At 35.8% G+C, this 22,298-nt stretch overlaps 3 protein-coding genes across 6 annotated transcripts; 1 reads left to right on the top strand and 2 right to left on the bottom strand.

The window, feature by feature from the left end:
• Positions 1 to 80: 80 nt before the first annotated feature.
• LOC103500624 (mannosyl-oligosaccharide 1,2-alpha-mannosidase MNS1) lies at positions 81 to 8,548 on the bottom strand. The gene is made up of 15 exons (XM_008463991.3): positions 8,011 to 8,548; positions 6,959 to 7,006; positions 6,674 to 6,847; positions 5,144 to 5,256; positions 4,662 to 4,727; positions 4,327 to 4,498; positions 3,557 to 3,646; positions 3,078 to 3,202; positions 2,870 to 2,935; positions 2,053 to 2,161; positions 1,868 to 1,966; positions 1,473 to 1,553; positions 1,208 to 1,378; positions 723 to 951; positions 81 to 403 (listed from the first exon to the last, which is right to left on the bottom strand). The coding sequence occupies exons 1-15, from the start codon at positions 8,161 to 8,163 to the stop codon at positions 363 to 365; spliced, it is 1,737 nt and encodes a 578-aa protein (XP_008462213.1). The 5' UTR covers positions 8,164 to 8,548; the 3' UTR covers positions 81 to 362.
• A 2,614-nt stretch (positions 8,549 to 11,162) lies between these two features.
• On the top strand, positions 11,163 to 16,471 carry LOC103500623 (GATA transcription factor 24-like). Of its 4 annotated transcripts, none has more exons than XM_051091408.1 (8): positions 11,163 to 11,448; positions 11,818 to 12,130; positions 12,683 to 12,769; positions 12,878 to 13,011; positions 13,961 to 14,092; positions 14,191 to 14,296; positions 15,875 to 15,943; positions 16,064 to 16,471. In XM_051091408.1, the coding sequence occupies exons 2-8, from the start codon at positions 11,822 to 11,824 to the stop codon at positions 16,097 to 16,099; spliced, it is 873 nt and encodes a 290-aa protein (XP_050947365.1). In that variant the 5' UTR covers positions 11,163 to 11,448; positions 11,818 to 11,821; the 3' UTR covers positions 16,100 to 16,471. The 4 variants fall into 4 exon arrangements, with proteins under 4 accessions (XP_050947365.1, XP_008462212.1, XP_008462210.1 ...); XM_008463990.3 differs by having other exon boundaries at positions 11,164 to 11,448; positions 16,052 to 16,471; XM_008463988.3 differs by having other exon boundaries at positions 11,164 to 11,448; positions 12,851 to 13,011.
• Positions 16,472 to 16,599: 128 nt separating this feature from the next.
• LOC103500622 (KH domain-containing protein HEN4) lies at positions 16,600 to 21,715 on the bottom strand. Its single transcript, XM_008463985.3, has 7 exons — positions 20,843 to 21,715; positions 20,323 to 20,754; positions 18,432 to 18,683; positions 17,379 to 17,756; positions 17,213 to 17,286; positions 17,021 to 17,129; positions 16,600 to 16,941 (listed from the first exon to the last, which is right to left on the bottom strand). Exons 1-7 carry the CDS (start codon positions 21,596 to 21,598, stop codon positions 16,798 to 16,800), a joined length of 2,145 nt encoding a protein of 714 aa, XP_008462207.2. The 5' UTR covers positions 21,599 to 21,715; the 3' UTR covers positions 16,600 to 16,797.
• Positions 21,716 to 22,298: the final 583 nt, after the last annotated feature.

Genomic DNA, 22,298 nt, shown 5'->3' with positions numbered 1-22,298 from the left:
TTTTACTCAAATTAATTAAATAATAATAACTTTTGTGCATAGAAAATAAAAAATATGAATATGTTGAAAAAAATAAAAAAGAAAGTGGAATATGAACTTTAATTATGGGACTAAATTTAAGATTTATTGAGAGTATATTGACTAAAATTATACAATTGAGAATACATGAACTAGTTAAACAACTTCAGAGTATATGTATCAAAAATGATATGTATATTTTTTCTATGGAAATGGGAAGAAAAATCCCCCTGGATTCTATTGATAATCCATTTGTAAATCATCCTCAGCATATCTGTTTCACATCACAGCAGTTTCTAACTTTGAATGCAGCACCATTTGATCATTACAGAGCTGCCTTGTTTCTATTGGACACTACATATACATGTCCCCTCCACCATATCAACTGTTTGAGAAAATGGAATCCAAAGAGGAAGAAGAGCTTATAATTTTTTCAAGCAAGTTAAGCAAATAAATATCTCCAAGAGCCCAGAAAGAAAAGAAAAGCAAAACAAAAACCTTATCAAGATTTATCTCTAAGTATTACATCTTACAAATAAATTCTGTCTAAACATATGGGAGCTGCATTATTTCCCAGAAGCAACAACTGCCTCTATTATCATCTCAATAACTATAATAATATAGGATGCTTGAGGTTTTCAACTATAAAAATCAACTCTACCAAGAATTAGAATGCAATAAAACACGTTTTCAATCAGACCGACCTTCCTTCCTGCTACGCAGCCTTATGAATGGCTTGCGTTTCTCGTCTAATAATCTTTCAACGTGTCCTCCCTCTTTTCGAGTTACAATTCGTAGAGGGTGAGCTTCTGTGTTGAAGACCCATTCGTCTAGAGGAATGACTGAAGGTGGTGTAAAGAGAAGATATATATATTTCAGAGTCTCTGCAAGGAAGAAACTTTGCATCATGTTGTCCTTCACACCTGTGTTCACCTGAAAATACCGGTCACAGGCACATCATTCGGAGTTCATAGGGATTTTAGAGGATATTTGGGCAAGGGGTGGAATAATAAACTCTAAGAAGTTATGAAGTGGCGAGAGTTATCTACAAGCCTACGGTTTAAGAAGTTAATAAGGTATAAAATAATATTATTTAGAAGTGGGATCCCACAAATTTCTTGGGCCAAACACCCCCCTTAAAAATGACTAAAACAGTGACAAATATTTTAAGAGTTTGGAGAATGCTCACATCTTTCAGCCCAACATAACCTGATTCCACCCGGGAATTCTTTTCGAATGCTTGAAATATATTCCAACCCCACTCTTTGTATGTCTTGTTGCCAGTCAGGCGCCAGAGGTAAAAGAGGGATTCTACTGTCTCTGGTCTCAGTATATTCCAAGATGTTCCGACGCTCATATCCTAAAATTACATATAGAAATCGAATCATGACTAAACCACAGTACAAAGAAGAAACTGGTGAGAGATATTACATTAGTGGATTAATAATACCAACCTCTCCGGAGTAGAAGAAATAGTTCTCCCCAGCCAACTTTGTAGGAGTGGTCTGGTAGAAATTATAGCACGTCCAAGCAAGCTAGAAAAAAATAAAAAATAAAATGAAGAATTAACGACAACTCAAGAACCAACTTCAAACTAGTAAACAAACAGAGTTTAGAACCCAACATGTGCAGAAAAAAACTTTTAGGATCAATCCCCAGTCAAACAAAAATAAATAAATCATCCAAATGCCCCAATTTACATGTTCACACACCGCATTTCAACAAATTGATTTATGTTTGTCTAAGGCAAACAATTGAGGACCAAAACCGAAGTTCCCAGAGAGTGTCAAATAATCAGAAACAAGCAGACCTCGTTATTCCATAAGGGGAAAAGGTGGAAACGTTTTACCTCTTCTGCAAGCGTTAAAAACTTCTTAGACTCTTCAGAATCATAACCAGATGATCCCAAAGCTATCATTCCTGGAGCAAAGCATGCAAGTTCATCCATCTGCAAGTCATAAACATAGGGGAAAAGAAATTCATGGCAGTTGATTTTCTTAACATAAACGAGAGAAAGATTAGCTGAGACTTTACCTTGTCACTGAGGGAAGCTCCACTCTTCTCACAAATATAGGTGAAAGCTGATGGGGTTGTCCTCCTAACCAAGCTTGAAAGGCCTGTCATTGACTTCTCCCACATTTCCCTAAATTCAAAATACCAACAAACAGTTCTGTATATCAAATTCTGCCATATTAAAAGATAGGAAGTTTAAGAATAAATTAAAATAATACTACTAAACCCATCAAAGCACTCATGGGTTATCACTAATTAAGATCTGCCACTAATAGGCCTATCAGTGATAGATGTCTATCACTTATGGACCTATCATTGACTGAGGTTTATCAATAATAGACCCATAGCTGGTTGAAGTCTATATGTGATAGATGTCTACTATCGGTAAGATATATAGAAATATGATATATAGAAATCGTATTATTTTACTTCATTTACCATTAAATGGTAAATTTGTTGTACCTTCATTTTTTTAAAGGAAACATAATTTTTCATTGACATAATGAAGAGAGACTAATGCTCAAAATACAAGGAAACAACATGTGGATATACAGAACAAATTTAAATATTATAAATTTGTTGTTATCAACGATTATTTATACTCGCTTCTTCACTATTAGATATAAAAAAAAATTGTCATGTTTGCAAATTATTTGCTTTGGTGACATATATGCAAAAATGACGACTAGTTTTGCTACCTTTACAATTATCCTTGTGTCAAATATCTCTCTCTAAAAAGACATACCATCATTTTTCTCCCAAATTTCAATAACCTGAACATCTTCACAGAAAAATATATCCACTTTGAACTGTGATTATAAATGAAATGGCTTCTTACCGGTAATGCTTTACAGCAGAAGTTTTATTTCCATGTATCCACACTTTGAGCAAGTATTCATAAAAGCTGCAACAAATCTTCGAGTTAAAGGATACCAGCGAAGAATTAAGTGTGGTTTAAAAAAATACTTGAAATGGAGGGGGGAAACCTAAAAAAACAAAATGCTCAAAAACATAATAAAAAATCTCAATCTTGAACGATTGAATACCTGTCGCCCATGGCACCAAAAGTTATGGTTGCGTGGGATCCTTTTCCTTCATTTGGATCAATGTATATGGGAAGCAGCCCATCATCGGGAAAATTTTTATTGAGCTGTGTTATTACATTCTCAACCTGACATGTTGTACACCAAACGTTCAATATTCTAGGAAGCCAATTGATGCACAGAATAGCACTTGACAATCAAGTAAGCCGTAGAACAATGAATTAATCAAAGCCACAAATAGTGGAACACTAATTGCTATTAGCGTCCTCATCAACAATAATTGTGTACATCATTGAAGAATACATTTCAGGACAAATAACACTTTCAACAATAGCATTGGTACACCACATTAGAGCCACCGTCCTATCTTTAATATATATATAGAAACACCGGCTTTTTTTAGAGTCAGCACTAGGGCTACCATTCTATCGAGTGTATTGAGATCATATAAGACCACAATAAGAAAACAATTAAAATTTAACCTTTTGCTGATACTTTGGATCACCAGTCCTTTGTGACAGAGAAATGAACTCTAGCTGCTCAGTAGCAGCATCTGCAAGGATACTAAAACCCTAAGAAAAAATAATTATTAGTTTAATAAGAAAATTACAATTATTAAAAAATTAAAAAGAGTAGTAAAGTATTTGAATTAGAAATACCACTATTAAAAAATGGATTATAACTGCAAGTCATATCTTAAACAATATAGCTAAAGAAACCTCCAGCTGGAACGATTGAACTCAACATTGAACAAAATACATCAGCTAGAAAACATGATGAATACTCACCAAAGGTTAAAGAAAACAACTTCGAAGTCAGAGATCATGATTCATGATCAATCGTGGAATTAAAAATGGGAATTTCTATGCCCAATAGCAACCTCAACGTGCAAGTTTAGAGGTAAAAGGCATTGCAATACCATTACAAAGATATATAAGTAGCAACATATCATAGCTTAGGACTGAACATGAATGTGTTATCCTAACTATTGATGGTAACGACAAAGAACTAGCACAGATTTACGTGGAAACCCTAGTACAGGGAGAAAAACCATGGTAGAGAGTTTTCTTATGCAACAAATGATACAAGAGGTGAAGATTAATAGGCAACAAGAGCCTAAATAAAAAGGAAAGAATAATTAGGGTAACATAAATTACAAAATTACCCTTAGGCTTTCAACACACAACAAGCCTGCTAATTCTAACACTGAAAACATTGAATGCACTGGAAAACTAGAGAGAAAGAAAGTTACCCCAGTCCATGAAGGATTATGAGGCCTTCCATCAACCAAATTTATGAAGTTATAAGGGATTCCTGAAGGGGTATCCCATGCTGGAAGCAACCTATCAGCTATATCTACTGCCTTGTCGAGAAAAAGTTTGTCACCGGAGAGATCGTATGCACTGAGAAGTCCACCTACCACTCTGATTCCAATCAAAAGAAAGCACTTATGAGCAAACAAATTGTGACATCATCTCTTTTTGAATTTCTCATTAGGAGAAGCAAAAAATGCCACAAGTCCGGGGATCTTCTGCCCAATAACAAAGGCAAATAAAATCAATGACGCATTAAACCTTATAACGCAACCTTATGGTTGTCTCAAAAACACTGGCGTCATAGTTCTTGTTGAAATCCAATGAGTTTGCAACCCACCTACAAAGTGAAGCAATATTTAGAGGCATTAGAATTGTCCGCAAATATTTCTGGACACCACAAATACACATAGCGCATTGACCAAACCCAGCATATTATACTATAGATCACACTTAAGTTGAATAGTATTAAATTTGGATCTTGACAAGGACTACCAAATTGGCGTAACCGTAGGTTTATATGGAAATAAGGAAATTGGAGGTTAGAGATTAAAAAAAAAACAAATTAAAATAAAAAATAAATAAAGGTGGGGGAAGCATGAAAGAAAAAATATGCTTGAGTTTGCAGCAAAACAACTCTAATAACATTTTGGTGCTCTTTTGGCTCACAGGAGAAACAAAAAATCTAGAATGTGTAAAGCGAGTCAATGAGTCAAATGCATTAAGAAACGGGGAAAATAAATTCAAAACACTCACTCTTTAGCTCTTTGGAATTGCTCATCGAGACCCATGATATACAATGTATCAAGAGAATCTACTATTGTTGCTCCAAGACCACCAAAGCTATTAATCCCACTTTTTGATTGTGGCTGGACACACCCAAAATTAAGAGCAATCAGGAAATAGAAAGCTGTTACTCATTAACTTGAATGCAGAACCTGATAAAGTTGAAAATGAAAATAACATAGGAAGACAAAAGAGTAATCATTCTAAAGAAAATCGCAGAAGAGCAGTCAGTGTGAAATTCAAAACTTTTGATTAGTCAAAGTATGAATAACGGCATCCTCAGTGCTACATCCATACCAAATCACTTAATACTTACTGACCACTATGGGGGAGTAATCAAAGAACATAACAAAAATGAATTTGCAAGCGATGATCAGTTCATATAGTTTTTTTTTTTTTTTTGGGAAATGGAAACAAACATTTCACTGATATGATGAAATGAGACTGATGCTCAAGATACAAAGAGATTAACAACGTAACACATAAAACCTTTGCATCAGGAGGTGCACCCAGAAAACAGAAATAGCCAAATGTTGATTAGATAGAGAAAGTAAAAGCATTCTAGTTAAGACAATATCCCGATTAGAATAATCCTTGAAGAGTTTTGATTGAGAACACCAAGAAGACATAACAGGCAATACAACTCTTATCTTTTGGTCAAGGCTCAGTTTTCACCCTATCTCATTATTCATATCCTTTCATATCACATAACAAGCACTCCAACTCTCGAACAGATGCAAAATTATATTTTAACATATATATCCAGAGTCAAGCATGTAGATGCTTGTACATTCTACTTTTCGGTTATGTTATTTCAAGTTCAACATTCCCAAGCTAATATTCTGGTTGTTCCAACAAAATTGACAGAAACAATGGATACATCAATTCTTTTATGCAGGCCATCTTAATGATTTCTACAAATTACAGAAACAAAAATATTGAAAAAGGAATTAAATGCATAATTCCTTTTCAGTCTGTCAAAGAACCACAAGAATCACCGAAGAGAAAAACAGGAGGCAGAAATTTCTTGCAATTCTTAGTTATGATTTTTTAGCTAAAAACATATCACATGGAGATTTGGACTGCTAATCTTTTGGTCAAGGCTAATGTTAACTAGTTGAGCTATGCTCATGTTGCAAATCTCTATTTTGATTTTCAAACTAGTCTAATACATAGACGAATTTATTTACAAAGAAAATGTAAAATATTGCCAAGGATCTAACGATAATCTCACACATACAAATGCCTTACGGCAAACATAAAGAAAGGCTGTAGATTCAGCTTTTTTATAACTCTGTTTCAGGACAAAAGAAAATATAGAGGGAAAGAGCATAAGTGCAAAATTTTGAACATTATATACATAAAAAAAATTACAGGACTTTGGGCATATAAATTTCGACTCTCAAACCAATTCATAGATGTTGACTGTTAACTTATAATGAAATAGAACAATGGCAAATGAACAAATTATAATACTACGTAGAAGAAAGCCCATCATACTTGCAGTTCATCTTGTCCCCAAGCATATTTTTCATAGGAATTCCAGGCATGAATTGCTGCTTCTTTGACTTTTTCCCTTCGCTCAGCATCAATAGGATCATCAACCTCCTCCTCCTTGGCCTCCTCACGAACTCTGGCAACTGCATTCTCTACCTTAAAGTTATCTTCTTCTACCTGACCATAAAGCCATTTGCACTTATGAAGGCCATAACTTAAATTCGGAAAGATTGGACATAAGCAGCTTAGCGTGGTATTGAGGAGGGTTAAATGCATCAAATCACTTACCAGACTTTTCAATCGTACCACCTCAGATTTTAACTTTGTAAGCTCATCCTACACAAGAGTAATGAATACACATCAAAAGATGGCAATGAAAAAAGGCAGGAATGAAAATACTCTTAGGCTGAAGGAACTACATTGAAAATTGTCCTAACATCAATATGCAGGGATTACCCCAAACTTCAAAACAGAATCAAGGTTTTGAATACACTATGTGACAGGACACATTGGTATAACCAATAGAATAGATCTTGTTCAAGTAAGGTCGATGACAAAAGCAATTTGGTAAACATAAAATTATAAGTAGTGTGACCATTTAGCTCGACCTGGATATCACTTCCAAAATGGATCCGTGGATAGATTAGATAGTACAGCTAATCCAGACAAGTTTGGTTATAAATTATAATTGCAAAGGACAATAACTACGAACGGTTATAACTGATATTGTGTAGTCACTCGTGAGTAGGAAAGAATATAGGTTGTTCAATGACAGGGAAAAAACGAAGATGAAGTGACAAACGCAAAAGTGAATTTTTCGCTCTTTGAATGAGGACCCAGCCAACCGGCATTAACATTCATACTCGATAGTTTGTCAAGCATATTTATACTTTAATCCTCAGACATGTAATTTAAAATCCATTGGTAGCAATATATTGAAATAGTTGGCAAACATGACGAATTATCAGTTTCGACAACGTGGGTTGGGTGAGTTGCGACGTGGACTTGACAAGACAAAACTAACTGTTATCGCGAAAGGGACAAAACGAGCTACTGAGATTCGTATTTTCTCGATAAATTCTCTACCCAACAAGTCGCCGTTTACCAGTAAATGGAGATGAGGAGGAGAGAACCCATTCAAACATTGAAGTGCCAAATTCAGAATCTAAACTGTTTGCATTTTTCTCATATTCCACGGTCCTGAAGATAAGGCAACCCAACTTACACGGCCCCTTCACAAAAATTCCACATAAATCCCCCAAAATTCAAAGCAACCAAACTAACATTTACGTAAGTTCTACGATTTGAAAATTAAGCAATACCCAAAACTCAAACAGTACCTCATGTTCTCTGAGCAGAGTCTGGCGGTCCCAAACTAATAAACTAGCGCAAACGAATGCCACTAAAAGAAAAGCCAATCTTTTGGGTCTCTTCAGGTAGTACGATGGATGACAATACCTCCATTTACTCGTAGACGATCTGGTCCTAGCCATGGGATCTCAGAACAGGCTCCGGCACAACAAATCACCTTTCCCAGATTCACTATCAGCAAATAACTTCCGACTCGGAGTCGAGTGATCTATCAAATAACACCAAGAAACACCATGATTTATAAAGAAAGAGAAACAAAAATGGCAGAGATTGAAGCGTCTGGAAATTATGGAAATGATAGTAATTGAAAGGATCTCTTCGTAGATGCAGAGCACGAAGGTGCTTTTCTGAGTTTGGAAGAAAACTGGGAAGTGGAAATGGAAATGGAAATGGAAATGGAAACGGAAGAGCCGCTGAAGGATGGTATTGAACAAAGATCGCCGAGAAGAAAATGGGGATTTTTGGTAAATGTAGAAAAGAAATAAAATGTTTTTTTTTTTTTTTCTTTTTTGAAACTATAAAGAAAAATGTTGATTGTTTGGAAATTAAAAAATGGGGAGAGAGGTTCTGATTTTCTTCACTGACCAGTAAGTTATCTACCAATAATACTTTGACACGTATTGAGTTGTGGTAAACGTCAACGTACATAACTTAACGTTTAACAAACACCGTAATATTAGGGAAAGGGCAATCCAAAGACTTTTGCCTTTTCTTTTCTTTTCTTTTCTTTTATGTGGTGTATCAATTAAAGCCCTAAATAAATTAATTGAGTTCATTTCATTCTTCCATTCATTGCATCCTTTTCATAGCATATAGAAACTAATTAATGAAATGAAATGATATTGTAAATGTTATAATTGAATTCATAATTGTTATAATTGGAAACTAATTAAGTGGGTGTTTGGACACTTGTACGGGAATTGAATTGAATATAATAAATAATTCATGTTTGGATTAAAATGTTTTGAATCTGAATTGCTATTGGAAATTCGTTATATTCTCATCGCTTCACTCTTTAAAGTTACTTTTTTGTTCCATTCTCGATTTGAGACAAATATTCCAACGTCTTAATAATCTTGATATATTATAGTTCTCTAAATATCTCTTGAATGTTCTAGTTGTTAACACGTGCCTATTTTATCTTATATTCGTTTTTATGTGATTGAAGATACCACTTAGTATAAGTGGTTTTTAAGGTTTCGTTCTTTCTTTGTTTTTTACACCCGTTCAAACAGAATTATGTCAATGTGTTCTTTTTTATATATATGTTTATTATATTTTTGGGGAATGGTATGAAATTTTTAATTATAAATAAGGTTTCTCTTAAAATTTGAATCGGTGAAATTCTTTGAATGTCTAGTCATCTCTAGAAAGAAAACCCTCAAATTTTATGCTATTATTTCTCATTCATTTTATTACAACCCTTTTGATTAACTCCATGAGTTTCTCATTCAAATGAGTTGTAAATTTGCTCGTAGACTTTGTTTGAACCTATGTATACTTTCATCTTCAACCCTTTTTCTTATCGTTTGATTTATTTCATCATGTTCAATATTACCCCAACATTCACTAAACTCCCAAATTAAGTTTAGAGGTAAGTTTTTTTAAATGGCCGTAAGTTGAGTTTGAAAGTATTGTTTTATAGACCACATAAGTTTGTAAAGAAGGGAAATATTATCCTATCAAAATAACTAGGACACATCGTTTGATTCTTAATTTAATGACGAGACATTTAGATAAACTAACAATCGATTTTCGATATGCATTGAAATTAAGCATCTTAGGTAAAAGTTTTACTCGTCTACAGCTCGTTTAATTGATTTTAATTGTTTTTCTTATTTCGAACCCTTTGATGTTTTGATTCATCCTAGTCTCCTAGGATTTGTATTTTGTCTTTTTACCACTAGCTGATATTCTCCAACAATGTCTTTTAGCATAAATTTAATTCTTCTCTACTTAAGGTTTTTATCTTTTATTTGGTATATTACTATGAATGTCAAATTCTCTAATGCCTTCTACCACAAGCCTTTGTTTTGTACAAATAGATTCCTTGCTTGTGGGCAATGCAAAGTTATTCTAACATATTTATTAATGAAGTTGCCTTTTTTCTTTAGTTAACTAAAAGTTACAAACTATATATAAATATAAGTTCTTAAACTAGTAAATTTGTTGCGACTAATCACAAGTAGAGTATTGCTTCATACAATGGTAACACTTTTGTAGTTTTAAAGGAAAAATTATGTTATGACTCAAGGAAAAAAAATAATAAAAGAAGTCACTTGTTCAAATTGTTGCGTAGATCTATTTAGTCGTGCTAAAATTCATGGTTTATAAAGAAATATGAGACTCAAGAAAAAACAATGACATACAAATATAAGTCAGGTTCAATTAAAATGACCATGAAAAACTGAATGGATCCACAAGAATTTTAGTGGAGAAGCTTAAAAGGTCCATACGAGATCTAAATAAAACATACGAATGAGCTCAAACAACTCACTCGAATGCTAAGACGAGCAATGATGAAAGCTCCAATGATTTGTGAGGCAGCTCGTACAACCATGAAAACTTCAATAAAACTTGTGAGGAAGTTAAGAGAAACAATAAAAGAACCTCTATAGGATTGACATAATACTTAAACATGAGTCATTAAGAACCTGCAAGTCACGTAAGGACCTCGTAAAGACTAAGTATATGAAACATTCCATATTTTCAATGGACATTTCACAAAGGTAGGTGAGAAGTTAAATGGGTAAATTACGTATTACTAGCCTCTACAACATAAAAGTATGCTAAAAAACCTCTATTATCTTATGTTGTCGAGTTACTCGCAAATCCAAACTATCACGAATGTTAAAATGTGCATGGTTTGACATATTTGAAAGTGCCCAAAAATAATCAACAATCATGTTTTTAGTTTTTAAAATTATAAAAATAATAGAATTATTTTCAAATGTAACAAAATGAACAAAATTATTTTTTTATATTAGTAAATATTTTTGTTATTTAAAATAAAATTTCAAAATAATAAGATAACTATTTTTTTAACAAAGAGAGAAAAAATTATAAAACTAAAAAGGAAATGGGTAAAAAAAACTTTATAAAATCACATAGTATAAAAATCCCGAATCAAAATATGTGTTAAGCGCAAGCGGGAGAGATTCAGCGCACGTCTGTCGCTAGTTTCTAGAACCTTCTCTCATCTCTCCGAGCTCCATCCGCCGTTGATCCCAATTGGTTCAGATCGCATCTTCAGCCCTTCCCTTCCCGAGGAGAGATCATCCACCTGAAAACCAATGTGATCGACGATCGTCTACTTTTCAAGCCTACTTCGCATCAGAACCAGGAGATTGGAATCATCTTGTTGTGGATTTCGCGATCATCTGTGGGATTATCCACTCTATTTGATGGTAATTTTAACCAAATCTCAATTCATCGTCTTCTACCACTCTTCGCATCTGATCACTCCCTCTCCCTGAGTTTATTTTTACCGAGAATGGAGGAAATTGACTTCTTCAACTCACAGCACATTGACATTGTGTTAGGCATAATGAACTTTGAATATGGTTTTGAACTATCGACTCGATGTTCTCGTACGCACTCACGGATATTCTTCATTTTGGTTACTTAGTGTTTATTGTGAGTTTGGCATTGAATTCGGTAGGGTTAGGATGAACTTGCCTCCTATTTTTATCTCATGCACAATGCTTGTCGACGATTAATCGAGGTTTCTTTCTTTCTTTCTTTCTTTTTTTTTTCCGGTGTTTTGGCGGGAGCAGTGAAATGGACAGTATTCATCCAAGTGATGGACGGATGCATATTAGCCATGCACCGCATTCGATGCACACGCAATCTGTGCAAGAACAGGAACACCATGACTTGCATTATATGAGTAATGGGAATGGATTGGCTGATGAACATGAAAATGAAGGTCATGGTATTATGGTTGTGGAAAGGGAAGTTCAATCGGACCATGGTGATCTTGCTGAGAATCGTGGTGTAATGGTGGATCGAGGAGGCGAGAACTGCGACCAGCTCACCCTGTCTTATCAGGGTCAAGTTTATGTTTTCGATTCTGTCTCGCCTGAAAAGGTTTATTTGTTTACTGCTTGTGTTAGCTGCATTAAGTAAAAACGGTTTAGAGAATTCTTGAAGTGATACTCTGATGTTGAGACAACACTACATTTTCACAATTAACCTTTCCGAGCTCTCTTCGTAGTTTTTGAAAACATTGCTGAGTCAGATTGGTCCTTCACAGTCTTCGTTAGATGTTGTGACATAAGTATCTTTCACTTTTCATTGTGACTGAGATATTCTAAATTGACACCGACATGTTTATCGATATTACCGGTTTTTATGACTAAGTGGACATTTTGATTTGGGCTTCATAGCGGATGGACGGGATGGGATTAATTGGATGGTTTATGCAATGATAATACGTGAATGCTAGTCAGTTGAGGTGCAAGCAAGCTACCCTAATTATCATTTTTATGGCTAAATAGAAATATTGGTTGCTTATCTAAATAAATTCATGCTAGCAATTTCGCATGTACCTATTAGTTCATCCGGTAGCATATGTAGTTTGTTTTTATATTGGTTCAATTGTTTCCCATTTTCACAATAATCTTAAGAACTCCTTTTCAGGTACAAGCCGTATTATTATTATTGGGAGGTCGCGAAGTACCTTTGCGTGTTCCGTCGATCCCAATAACTAATCAACCAAATGATAGGGTATGTATTTTTTATTGTCAACATTTTACTATTATCTTATTGTACTATCTATTAAAGAATGATGTGTTATCTCATCTGTAGCATCTCACTGATGAAGCGTTTAACCAGGCACTTGCCAATATTCCCCCACGTCTAAGTGTCCCTCAGAGATTAGCTTCTTTGATTAGATTTCGTGAAAAGCGAAAGGAACGTAATTTTGACAAGAAAATTCGGTATACAGTTCGTAAAGAGGTAGCACTTAGGTATCTCACCTTCCTTTATTGTTGGATTATTTTTTTTCTCCCTTAAGTTATCTATTATTTCATCTTCAATAGGGTTATATTTTCTTCTAAGAGTTGGGAGTTAATGCTGTATGTTCCTATTATGAGGCTTAGTTTGACTTGAGCATAGTTTTTCAGCTGATGGTAGAAGCTGTTTAGTGTCATGTAGTCTTGTTGAACTGGGTAGTCAAATGATGAACTTGTAAAATTCTGATGACATGATCAATGGATTATGCATCTTTAGTTTGTCCATTGGCTTTCATCCTGATGATTCCCCTCTCTCTCTGAATTAGCAAAGTTTTTTGCCAATTACTTTACAACATTCACTGCCTATAAGCTCAGTTTCATCATGCCTGTTTATGAGAATTGAAGAGGGCTTAAGGGGCTGGAAACAGTTTTAGGTAGTGGCTGACTTGGAATTAGTCTCAAAGTTGCGTCAAGTAAAGTATCCAGTGTTGTATTTAGAGTTGCTAATTGTAGTTCAGTTAGTAGTTTGTCTACTGATTCTATCTTTTTGAATCGAAACAGAAAACCAAAACAAACTTACTTCCAATTCAAAATCAATCAAAACACCTTTAAAAAAATTTCATTAAAAAAAGCTACATGCTTTCAAGTAGCTATTGACTATAATTTCGGAGAAAATATTTTGTCATAGACTGCACATCTAGCCCATTACTTTACTGATTCAATGATTATAAGTGCAACTGAAAACTTTGACTCACTAACCTGTATTTTCTTACTTGCTGACCAAAACTGCATCTTGCATGCTTTGTCGCAAGAAGTTGAAATTATTTTGTTTGTATGCTGACAGATTTCTTTTATACGCTTTCTCGTTGTACATAGGTTATGTTAATAAACGATATTGGCAAATTCGAAAAAGACCACTGAGCTTATATTTAATGTTTTCACTTTGTTGTTCTTACTCTTATAGGATGCAGCGTAATAAAGGCCAGTTCACATCTTCTAAACCCAGTCATGAAGATTCATCATTGGCCATGGCAAGTTGGGAATCAAATGAGAGCTGGAGTAGTGATGGAAATGGATCCCAACAACAAGAAATTCTGTTAGTTTTTATTTATGATTTCTAGTTCGACTACTCTTTAAACAGTCATGCTTATTGCTTTATTGATCGATTCACTTTTTTAATTTACTGGCCTGTAGCTGTCGACATTGTGGTATTAGTGAGAAGTCAACACCAATGATGCGACGCGGACCTGATGGGCCAAGAACCCTTTGCAATGCTTGCGGACTCATGTGGGCAAACAAGGTATCCAACATTCACCCCCCCCCCCCCCCCCCCCCCCCCACACACACACACACACACACACACACACACACACAGAGCTTAAAAAAAGGGTTAACAGACGGTAACATCTTTTAATCTGGTGACATAGTTCTTTTGAAAATGCCTATTATATCGTGTTTTAAGCTTAAAGGATTGTATCAACTTTAGCAAATCTGAGATGTGAGATCTTGAACATAGCTGCCAATAAACTATAGATGGATCTTTCTTGGCCTCTAACATCTGTTGCATGCATGGGTGACATTCTGGAACATAACTGCCAATAAACTCATCAATTTCTTTTTTGTAATGGGCTCTACAAAATGAAAAATTGAAAGAGAGAGTGACATTCTGGATAAAACAATACACCAAGGTTTAAGCGTTTTTATGTCTCTTATGCAATCCAGATAAATATCATCAACTGGTTGCAAATTCTTCAAAATACAAAACCCCACATACGGTATATGAATTAAGCCAACAGAACATGGTTTAGGACTACAAAGTGGCTAGATTGCTTGCTAATATAATCGCCCTATTCTTCTAAATGCTATTGGTAGTTTTTGTATGATTTCTCCTTTCATGTAAGGTAGACCTTAGTTGGATGCCTTCTAATTCCCTTCCTATTAAGCAAAAGTTATTAAGGTGCCACGGAGTTTTGTGGTTGTAGAACTGAGAAACGCCTTTTTACATTAGAATTTCGATAACTGCAATGATTTTGCAATCCTTGATAGAGCTTCTTCGAAGTCCCTGGAGCATAGATTCTTCAAGAAGTGGATTCCAATCAGTACTGTGGATGACGTGTAGTGGTTATTGCATTCTATGTTGGGATTAAGAGAGTCAAAGCGATCCTTGTGTAGGGTTTAGAATTAGACAGCATGGATGGGGGTGGATATGATGAGGGTTTCGCTTTATCTTGGGATTACTATGGTATGTTTGAATATAATGAGGGTGCTAACGGGTTATTAATATAATTGAGATATCTGGGTACACTTCCTAATCTTGAAGTGTTATTGTTCTTTGTATCTATCGCATGTACTTTGAACAATAGTCTCATTTCATCATTTCAATAAAGATGCTTTTATCATCTTTAAAAGAAAAAAGAATAGACAGCATGGATGGTCTATATTTAGGATTATATATTAGACTATACTAACTATACTATACTGTACTGAAGTCAACCAAAATTAAAGTACATTCAACAAATTGAAGTGTCAATTGAGGGCCTTAGGCCTATTAGACAATTAAGGGCCTTTCCAGTCACGGATTGTTAGAAAATGCCAAATATTTCTGGATTGACTTTTCTGTGGTGATATTTATTAATGGTATATTGTGGACCTAAATTACCTCCTTTTTCTTAGAAGCCTATAAAAGTCATTAAGAATGGTGTTGGTAAACCAATTTCAAAATTTTCGATGGACATGATTTAGAAAATGATATGGTGCATTTAGCTGTTCTGCTTTTCGCCTTGGTAAATCTTTTCTTGAAGGCTGTTAGGTAGCGACTAACAGCCCTTAATGTTTTTGTTTCAATTACTTCTAATTTCTAACCCTGTGGACTGTGAAGGGAACTCTTCGGGACCTCTCAAAAACTCCAAATCAGGGTGGACAAACTGCAACCTTCAATAGAAATGAGGTGGAGCGTTGTATTATATCATCGTTTTCTTTACTATTGTTTTTGTAGTCTTTAAAATTTGTGCTGTTCTTACCACTCATTACGTCAAATCATTCAAATTTGTTTTAGAATGCTGTGCAGAATGGAGATTCCGAGTCCAACCCGAAAGGTGTTTAGAATTGTGAGATATGGCTATGAGATTGCTGTTGCGGAATTTAGCAAAAACCATACATATCTCCTATAGAGATTAGTTTGAAATGAGTTAGTCAACACTTGACAGATTTAAAATTTCACTGATGGCTATGGATGGATTCACACCCATCGACAAGAGGAACAAACCCCTTGTATCTTCTAAAGCTGGCTGAATCAAGGGCGAACCGTGTACGCGTACCAATTAATTTTATTAGCCTTTTGTTGTTTTATCACATTGCGAACCATTTCAAATTGTCAATTCCTAGAATCTTGTAAATTATCATCTCCTGCGGGTGTACAATGAAACGGTTCTTTTTTGTTTTGTTTTTCTTAATCAGATTTTATTTTTGTCCAGAATTTTCTCTTGCACATAACTCTCTCTCTTCCTTTCTACAGAGTCTCCAATGGCCGCTACTAGCATAAGGGTCGAATCAAATCTGATATGAATGGTACAACACGACTATAAATTATATGCTCTACGAAAATTGAAACTAACTTTGTATTTTTTCTTATTGATTTTCTACATTGTGCAATTCCGGCTAGTGGCTGGAAAACATGTTTGAAACGGGAAAATGGACTCAAACCCTACATAAATTGAGAAAGCACTCTACTAACTCACATGTATCATGTATGTGTTTCAACTCCGATTAAAAACTTTGAGACAATTCAATTTTCATGCTTCATCATGATTGTGTCTTTCCGCACAAGATGAAGGCATGGACAAGTCTCTGGGCAGCTCGAATCTGTTCGGGTGTGCCGGACATGATTACTTTACCATCAAACATCCCAGGTTTAGCATCATGAACCACCAGCATTGCTCCTGATATCTGCCACAGTACCACATAAAACACATTATAGAGGCCAAAACACAATAATTCGTGTGCCCAACTTTCGTACTCTACCAACCTGCTGAACATGAGCAATGTTATTGTTGTTCTCTCCATAGATGTGACAAATTAAAGTTTGTGGAATCACCATCTCCATAGATGTGCCTCCCATAAAATGAGGACCTCCGCTGAAAGACAATATCAAACCAATAAATAGCCGTCAACACCAAGTTTAAGAAGTAACATCTTCCGACACTTCGTTATTAGTTACCTGCCGTAGGACTCATTCCTTGAAACCATGCCATACCCATCAGTTGGTCCCTTGGGTATTTCGCTACTACTAACCTGAATATGATCCAACAATCAAACAAACACATTTCCCAATCAGTTCGACACGATAAAGAGTTCTAGGTTTCTTGGGAAGTTCAAGCAATGACCTGAGAAGTCCATGATCTAGGAGAAGGTCTCTCAAAAGAACCTGGCCCTGGTCTCTCCATGCCATGGGGATATGGAACTCCGTCCATGTTATTACCACCGAAACCAACATTATGAGGATATGCAGGCTGATGATCGAGTGGGTGGGAATGGTAAGGAAGACGTTCGGTCCCACGAAGAGCTCCAGTTTGAGAAGGATAGTATCCGGGGGAATGTGCATTACTTCCTGGCCTAAATAAGGGAGGTGTTTCTGGGTGGGGAGACAGGTAAGGTGGATTGTTGAAGTTCGGTACGTGTGGTCTCATTGGGAAGAAAGTGTCTCTAATTCGATTTGTTATATGAAACAAAGCATCCTGTACGGACGGCAAATTTCCGATCACCTGCAATGAACATTAACATAAATCAGGTTTCAACAGAAGATTGGACTAGTGTGATAGTAAATCTATACAGAAAGAAAGATCTCTGGCCATATTTTGATAAGAAATAAACTAATTACTTCTTTTAGTTAGTCATTACAAGCCATCTAAGGGTTAACAAGATTGAAGGTTAGCACTCATGCATGTTGCAATCGATCCATTAATTTAATTTGAAATAGATAACATAAGAGGAAGGTGATTGCCCGTCAGTCAGTTTATTTGTATGTGAAAACATATTCATTTTCCTTCGTTAGCTTTAAACTAATCATACGATCATGCAGCCGTTACATGAAAAGGAAAGGGGATATAATAAGCAATCGTACTAAAATTCATCTTCTTATTTCTTACAAAAATTGTTTACACGTATCTTAACTATCATATAGACCACAAAATGACCATCCAACATTTGGGGTGAAAAAGTTGAATGCCTAACTTCTAGGTTGATACGTTAAATAGGCTTTGCAGCTTTTCGTATGAATAAGAAAGAACTGAGGAAACTAGAAAAAGAAAGTACAAGATGATCGATCATTTCCATAATCATACATATGTATCAGCAAGAAACATTATACAGCAATCTTGGGAAGGAAATAGTTTGTGCTGAGGAAAAAAGCACAGTAATGTTAAAGAAATGTGAATTACCTGTACTACTTCGTCAATCATAGGTCCATTGTTTTGAATTTGGTCCCGGGGAAATATCTGAATGCTGGTACCAGTGCCTCTTCTCATGTCATTAATAATATGGCCTCCTCGACCCACCAAATAACCTATCTGTTGTCCATGTACAAGCAATCGAGCAACAACGGCAGCACCTGGTTCGTATCCAATTTCTGCAATTCGACAATGTACACGTATAACAGCCTCTTGTGCAGGAGAATATGTTTGCTCCAAACTCTGATAAATTAAGAAGGCAAAGAGAGGGAGAAAAAAAGAAGAAAATGCACCGTATCTTTTAGGGATTATTCTCAAATATAGCAAAATGAACCAAAATATTTACAAATATAGCAAATTATCACAATACATCTATGAGTGATCTAGATTATGATATTTTGCTATTTGTAGATATTTTCAATAGCTTTCTAGACACCTAGTCCAAAGTATGATATTTTGCACTTTTGAAAAGAATACAACACCACAACTCCATCAAACTAGGCATTTTCCTAGACACCTTGTCAAGGTATTCACCCTATCAAGAAGAACGAGCCAGACAAAAATCTTCAACTTCTTGAAAATTTTCATCCTCTACATCAAGGCAAAAAACCAACTCGTTTAAGAGTTCAAGAAAAAGGAAAAAGGAGTGACAGGAAAGATCCCTCGAAGGGTTAGGACACCAAAGGTATCCCTTTTCCCAACAAAACATTGAAACTACCAAGCAAAGAAAAAAAAGAAAACCAACAGTATCGCGTGTTTCCTTAATAAGTAACAAGGGGCGGAATCCCAAAAAGGGGGCAAGCTGAGCCAAGACCACAGCCACTGAAGCATTCAAAGAAGACAAATGGTCACATGCTTTCGAGTTTCCTATACCTAAGCCCCCAAATCCACGAGTTTCAAAATCCCACCTAACCAAATGAGACGCCCTCCCTTGCTCCACCCTCTTAAACAAATTTAAGCTTCTCCAAAGCGTTACTAAGAAACACACGAACTTAAAAAGAGAAAGGAAGTAGGGAAGAATCCCACTTAACACTAATGACTGAGAGTTAGTCTACCAGTTTCTGACAAGAAACTCCATTTCCACAATGGCAACCTTCTTTGAGTTTTTTCTACCGTAAGATACTAAAAGAACAACTAGTTGGATCTCTTCTCCTTTTCCACAATGCCAAACTTTTCTAAATCTTTTCCACATTAAGATACTAGAAAGACGACTAGTCGGATTGTGCCCAAAAGGAAGACCAAGCAGGGAATGAACCAACCTCACAACCTCAAACCTAACCAACATTATGACAACAAGCCTCAAAGAATAAAATAAAATAATAAAAAAAGGAAGGTAATTTATGAACTCAAATAAATTCTAGGACCGTGAACCATCATAGATTGAGCTAATGGTAAATGGAAGACATGACCTTGATGAAGGGCTAAAAGATCATTAGTTCAATCTATGGTGGCCACTTGTATATAACTTAGTTTTACGAGTTTCTTTTACACCTATATGTTGTGGTGTTAGATGGATTGTCTAAAAAAATAAGTTCTAAGATCGTAATTTATAATATTAAGGAATACATAGGCTTTCAAATTCAACCCGGTTTGCCTCTCTACTTGTTCCTCAAAGAAATAATTATTCAATCCATTTTTTCATATATGGAAGATATTGGTGGTAAGTAATAACAACACGCTGATCAAAACAGAGAGGATTCCATGCCAATCTCCTTAACTCCAATATCTTAGATCTTTTTACTTATGACCCAAAATAAAAACTAAAACAAAATGGAAAATAGTGGAACATGTAAACTAATGCAAGTAATTTTACAAGAATTGACTTTAACGTGCACAAAAACCAACGATAACCAAGAAAATTGAAGCTTTAACAAGGTCATACCTCTCGTGCAGATATCACAACCAAGCGTTCATCCAAGTCGGGTGTATCGACTATCTTTATAGATGCACCCGTTTCGTTTTGCAACGCCCGTACTACAGTGCCACCTTTTCCAATTAGGCTTCCAACTTTATCGGGTTGACAAAGCAATCTAAACACTACATCCTCTTCCATGGACGCTCTTGGACCAGCTCCAACATTTTCATGTCCTGGTATGGAAGAATAACCCCTGGAGCGGTAATCTGCATTATGATGACTACCATATCTCCTCCTAGGAGAAGGTTCTTCGTCTTGTACTGGCATAGAACTTGCATGGGACGTAGGCCCCGATGATTTTGTAGAGGAAGAGTTGCTCGAGTCCACCCTCGGGTTATCCTGAAGACAGGAGGAAACAGAAGAAAGAGCCTTCATCACCGCCGGAAAGTTTCCTGATATCTGCAAATGAAAAGACAGTTGATAATAATCACTGAAACTTTTGATTTCAAGTGCGACGTTATAGGCCGAAGAAACTCATGCGTATTACTTGAATCAACTCGTCCTGCGGCGACGCACATGCCGGATTTTGATCCTTGGGGAAAATCTTTACATGAGCCATACTCTCCTGCCTAATCTTCTCCACAGTTCTGCCTCCTCTACCAAGTACGCGACCTACCTGATGACTAGGCGCCAGCAGCCTGCAGACTACCAATCCATCAGTTTCACCACCGCTAATCCGATCGTTTGGAGCAGAATCTGCATTTTTCTTCTGTATCTCTTGGTTTTCTCCACTATCCTCGTTCATCCTAACTATACTCTCAAAAGTTCGTAGCAGCGCCTGCTGTGCCTGCGACCGCTCGTCCGAATCTCCAGCGACCGTATCACTAGAGACGTTGCGATTGACGTCATGCTCACGGAATTCTCTATCATTTCCTGGATTAGTGTGCGCGGGTTTGGAAGGCGAGCCGGCGAGGATGACAAGCACGCACTCGTCACATGAAGGAAGAGATTCATCAATGTGGACCCTAGCGCCGGGAATATCCCGGAGATGACGAAGGATGGATGAAACCTTGGAGGCTGGGCAAAGGAGGCGAAAGAGAGTATCGGAGGGAGATGAGGGTTTAAGAACGGGAGCATCTCTGGAGATAGTGTCTAAACCTAATGTTGCCGGTGCAGTGGTGGATACTGGCGGCGGTAGTGGCGGAGGTGGAGGTAATTGTCTTGGGCGGACGGAGCGACCGGCGGAGAGGTTGTGATCGGAGATGGCGTCCGGTGGACGTTTAGGGCTGAAATTGGTGTCCATTGATTGAAACGTCGATCACAACATTGATCGATTGAACTACCAATCCAGCGCCAACTGCGCTTCCCACCAATCACCAAATATTCATAGTTTATAATTAAACGTGTTTGAAGACTTATTTAAAAGAAGAAGTTCAAATATGGTTTTGTAATTGTTAGTTTTAAAATGTGGATAATTGTTTTTTAAATAAGAAAAAATATTTATAAATATAACAAAAATATTTATATGTAATAGACATGATGTAATCTCAAAGTAAAAATGAAACATTAAGAAAAAATAAAAAGGAATGAAATGGATACGGTGATATTTATTTTTCCTATTCTTTGTTGTGCTTTTGTCATTAAAGTTGTAGTCTAATGAAAAAATAAAGATTGCGGTCAAGATGGTCATTGCACTAGCGTGACTAACTATTTAAATAGCACTAGTACATTTTGTCGTAAGTAAAATATTAAATTTTATTAGTTATTAAAGACAAGTCAGTAAGGGTCGTTTAAGCTACCATCCCGAAGTTAAAGGTGTAAGTTATTTGAATTAGGTAGAGTAAATATTATCTCAATATCAAAATCTCTTTTTACTCCAATATTCACTATTTTTCTTACACTTATTTTTAAATATAACAAAAAGAACAATGACTATTATTTCTGTTGATCTGTATCATACATAATAACCTATCTAAATTTGTTATAAATAGATCGTAATCTGC

This window comes from Cucumis melo, chromosome 1, assembly GCF_025177605.1.
Source record: "Cucumis melo cultivar AY chromosome 1, USDA_Cmelo_AY_1.0, whole genome shotgun sequence".
NCBI classification, from domain to species: Eukaryota; Viridiplantae; Streptophyta; class Magnoliopsida; order Cucurbitales; family Cucurbitaceae; genus Cucumis; species Cucumis melo.
This window is presented reverse-complemented; position numbering and strand designations above follow the sequence as displayed.

What these genes read in the sequence shown, in the direction of transcription:
- LOC103500624 (XM_008463991.3), bottom strand. Translation starts at nt 8,163, where the DNA reads ATGGCTAGGACCAGATCGTCTACGAGTAAATGGAGGTATTGTCATCCA. An exon ending in GTTTTTGAGACAACCATAAG is followed by an intron (nt 4,499 to 4,661) that starts GTTGCGTTATAA and finishes GATTGGAATCAG; the next exon opens with AGTGGTAGGTGGACTTCTCA. An exon ending in TCTGCTGTAAAGCATTACCG is followed by an intron (nt 2,162 to 2,869) that starts GTAAGAAGCCAT and finishes TTTTGAATTTAG; the next exon opens with GGAAATGTGGGAGAAGTCAA.
- LOC103500623 (XM_008463987.3), top strand. Translation starts at nt 11,822, where the DNA reads ATGGACAGTATTCATCCAAGTGATGGACGGATGCATATTAGCCATGCA. An exon ending in CGTAAAGAGGTAGCACTTAG is followed by an intron (nt 13,012 to 13,960) that starts GTATCTCACCTT and finishes TTACTCTTATAG; the next exon opens with GATGCAGCGTAATAAAGGCC. An exon ending in CAACCTTCAATAGAAATGAG is followed by an intron (nt 15,944 to 16,051) that starts GTGGAGCGTTGT and finishes AATTTGTTTTAG; the next exon opens with AATGCTGTGCAGAATGGAGA.
- LOC103500622 (XM_008463985.3), bottom strand. Translation starts at nt 21,598, where the DNA reads ATGGACACCAATTTCAGCCCTAAACGTCCACCGGACGCCATCTCCGAT. An exon ending in TTGTGATATCTGCACGAGAG is followed by an intron (nt 18,684 to 20,322) that starts GTATGACCTTGT and finishes TTAATTTATCAG; the next exon opens with AGTTTGGAGCAAACATATTC. An exon ending in CTAGATCATGGACTTCTCAG is followed by an intron (nt 17,287 to 17,378) that starts GTCATTGCTTGA and finishes GATCATATTCAG; the next exon opens with GTTAGTAGTAGCGAAATACC.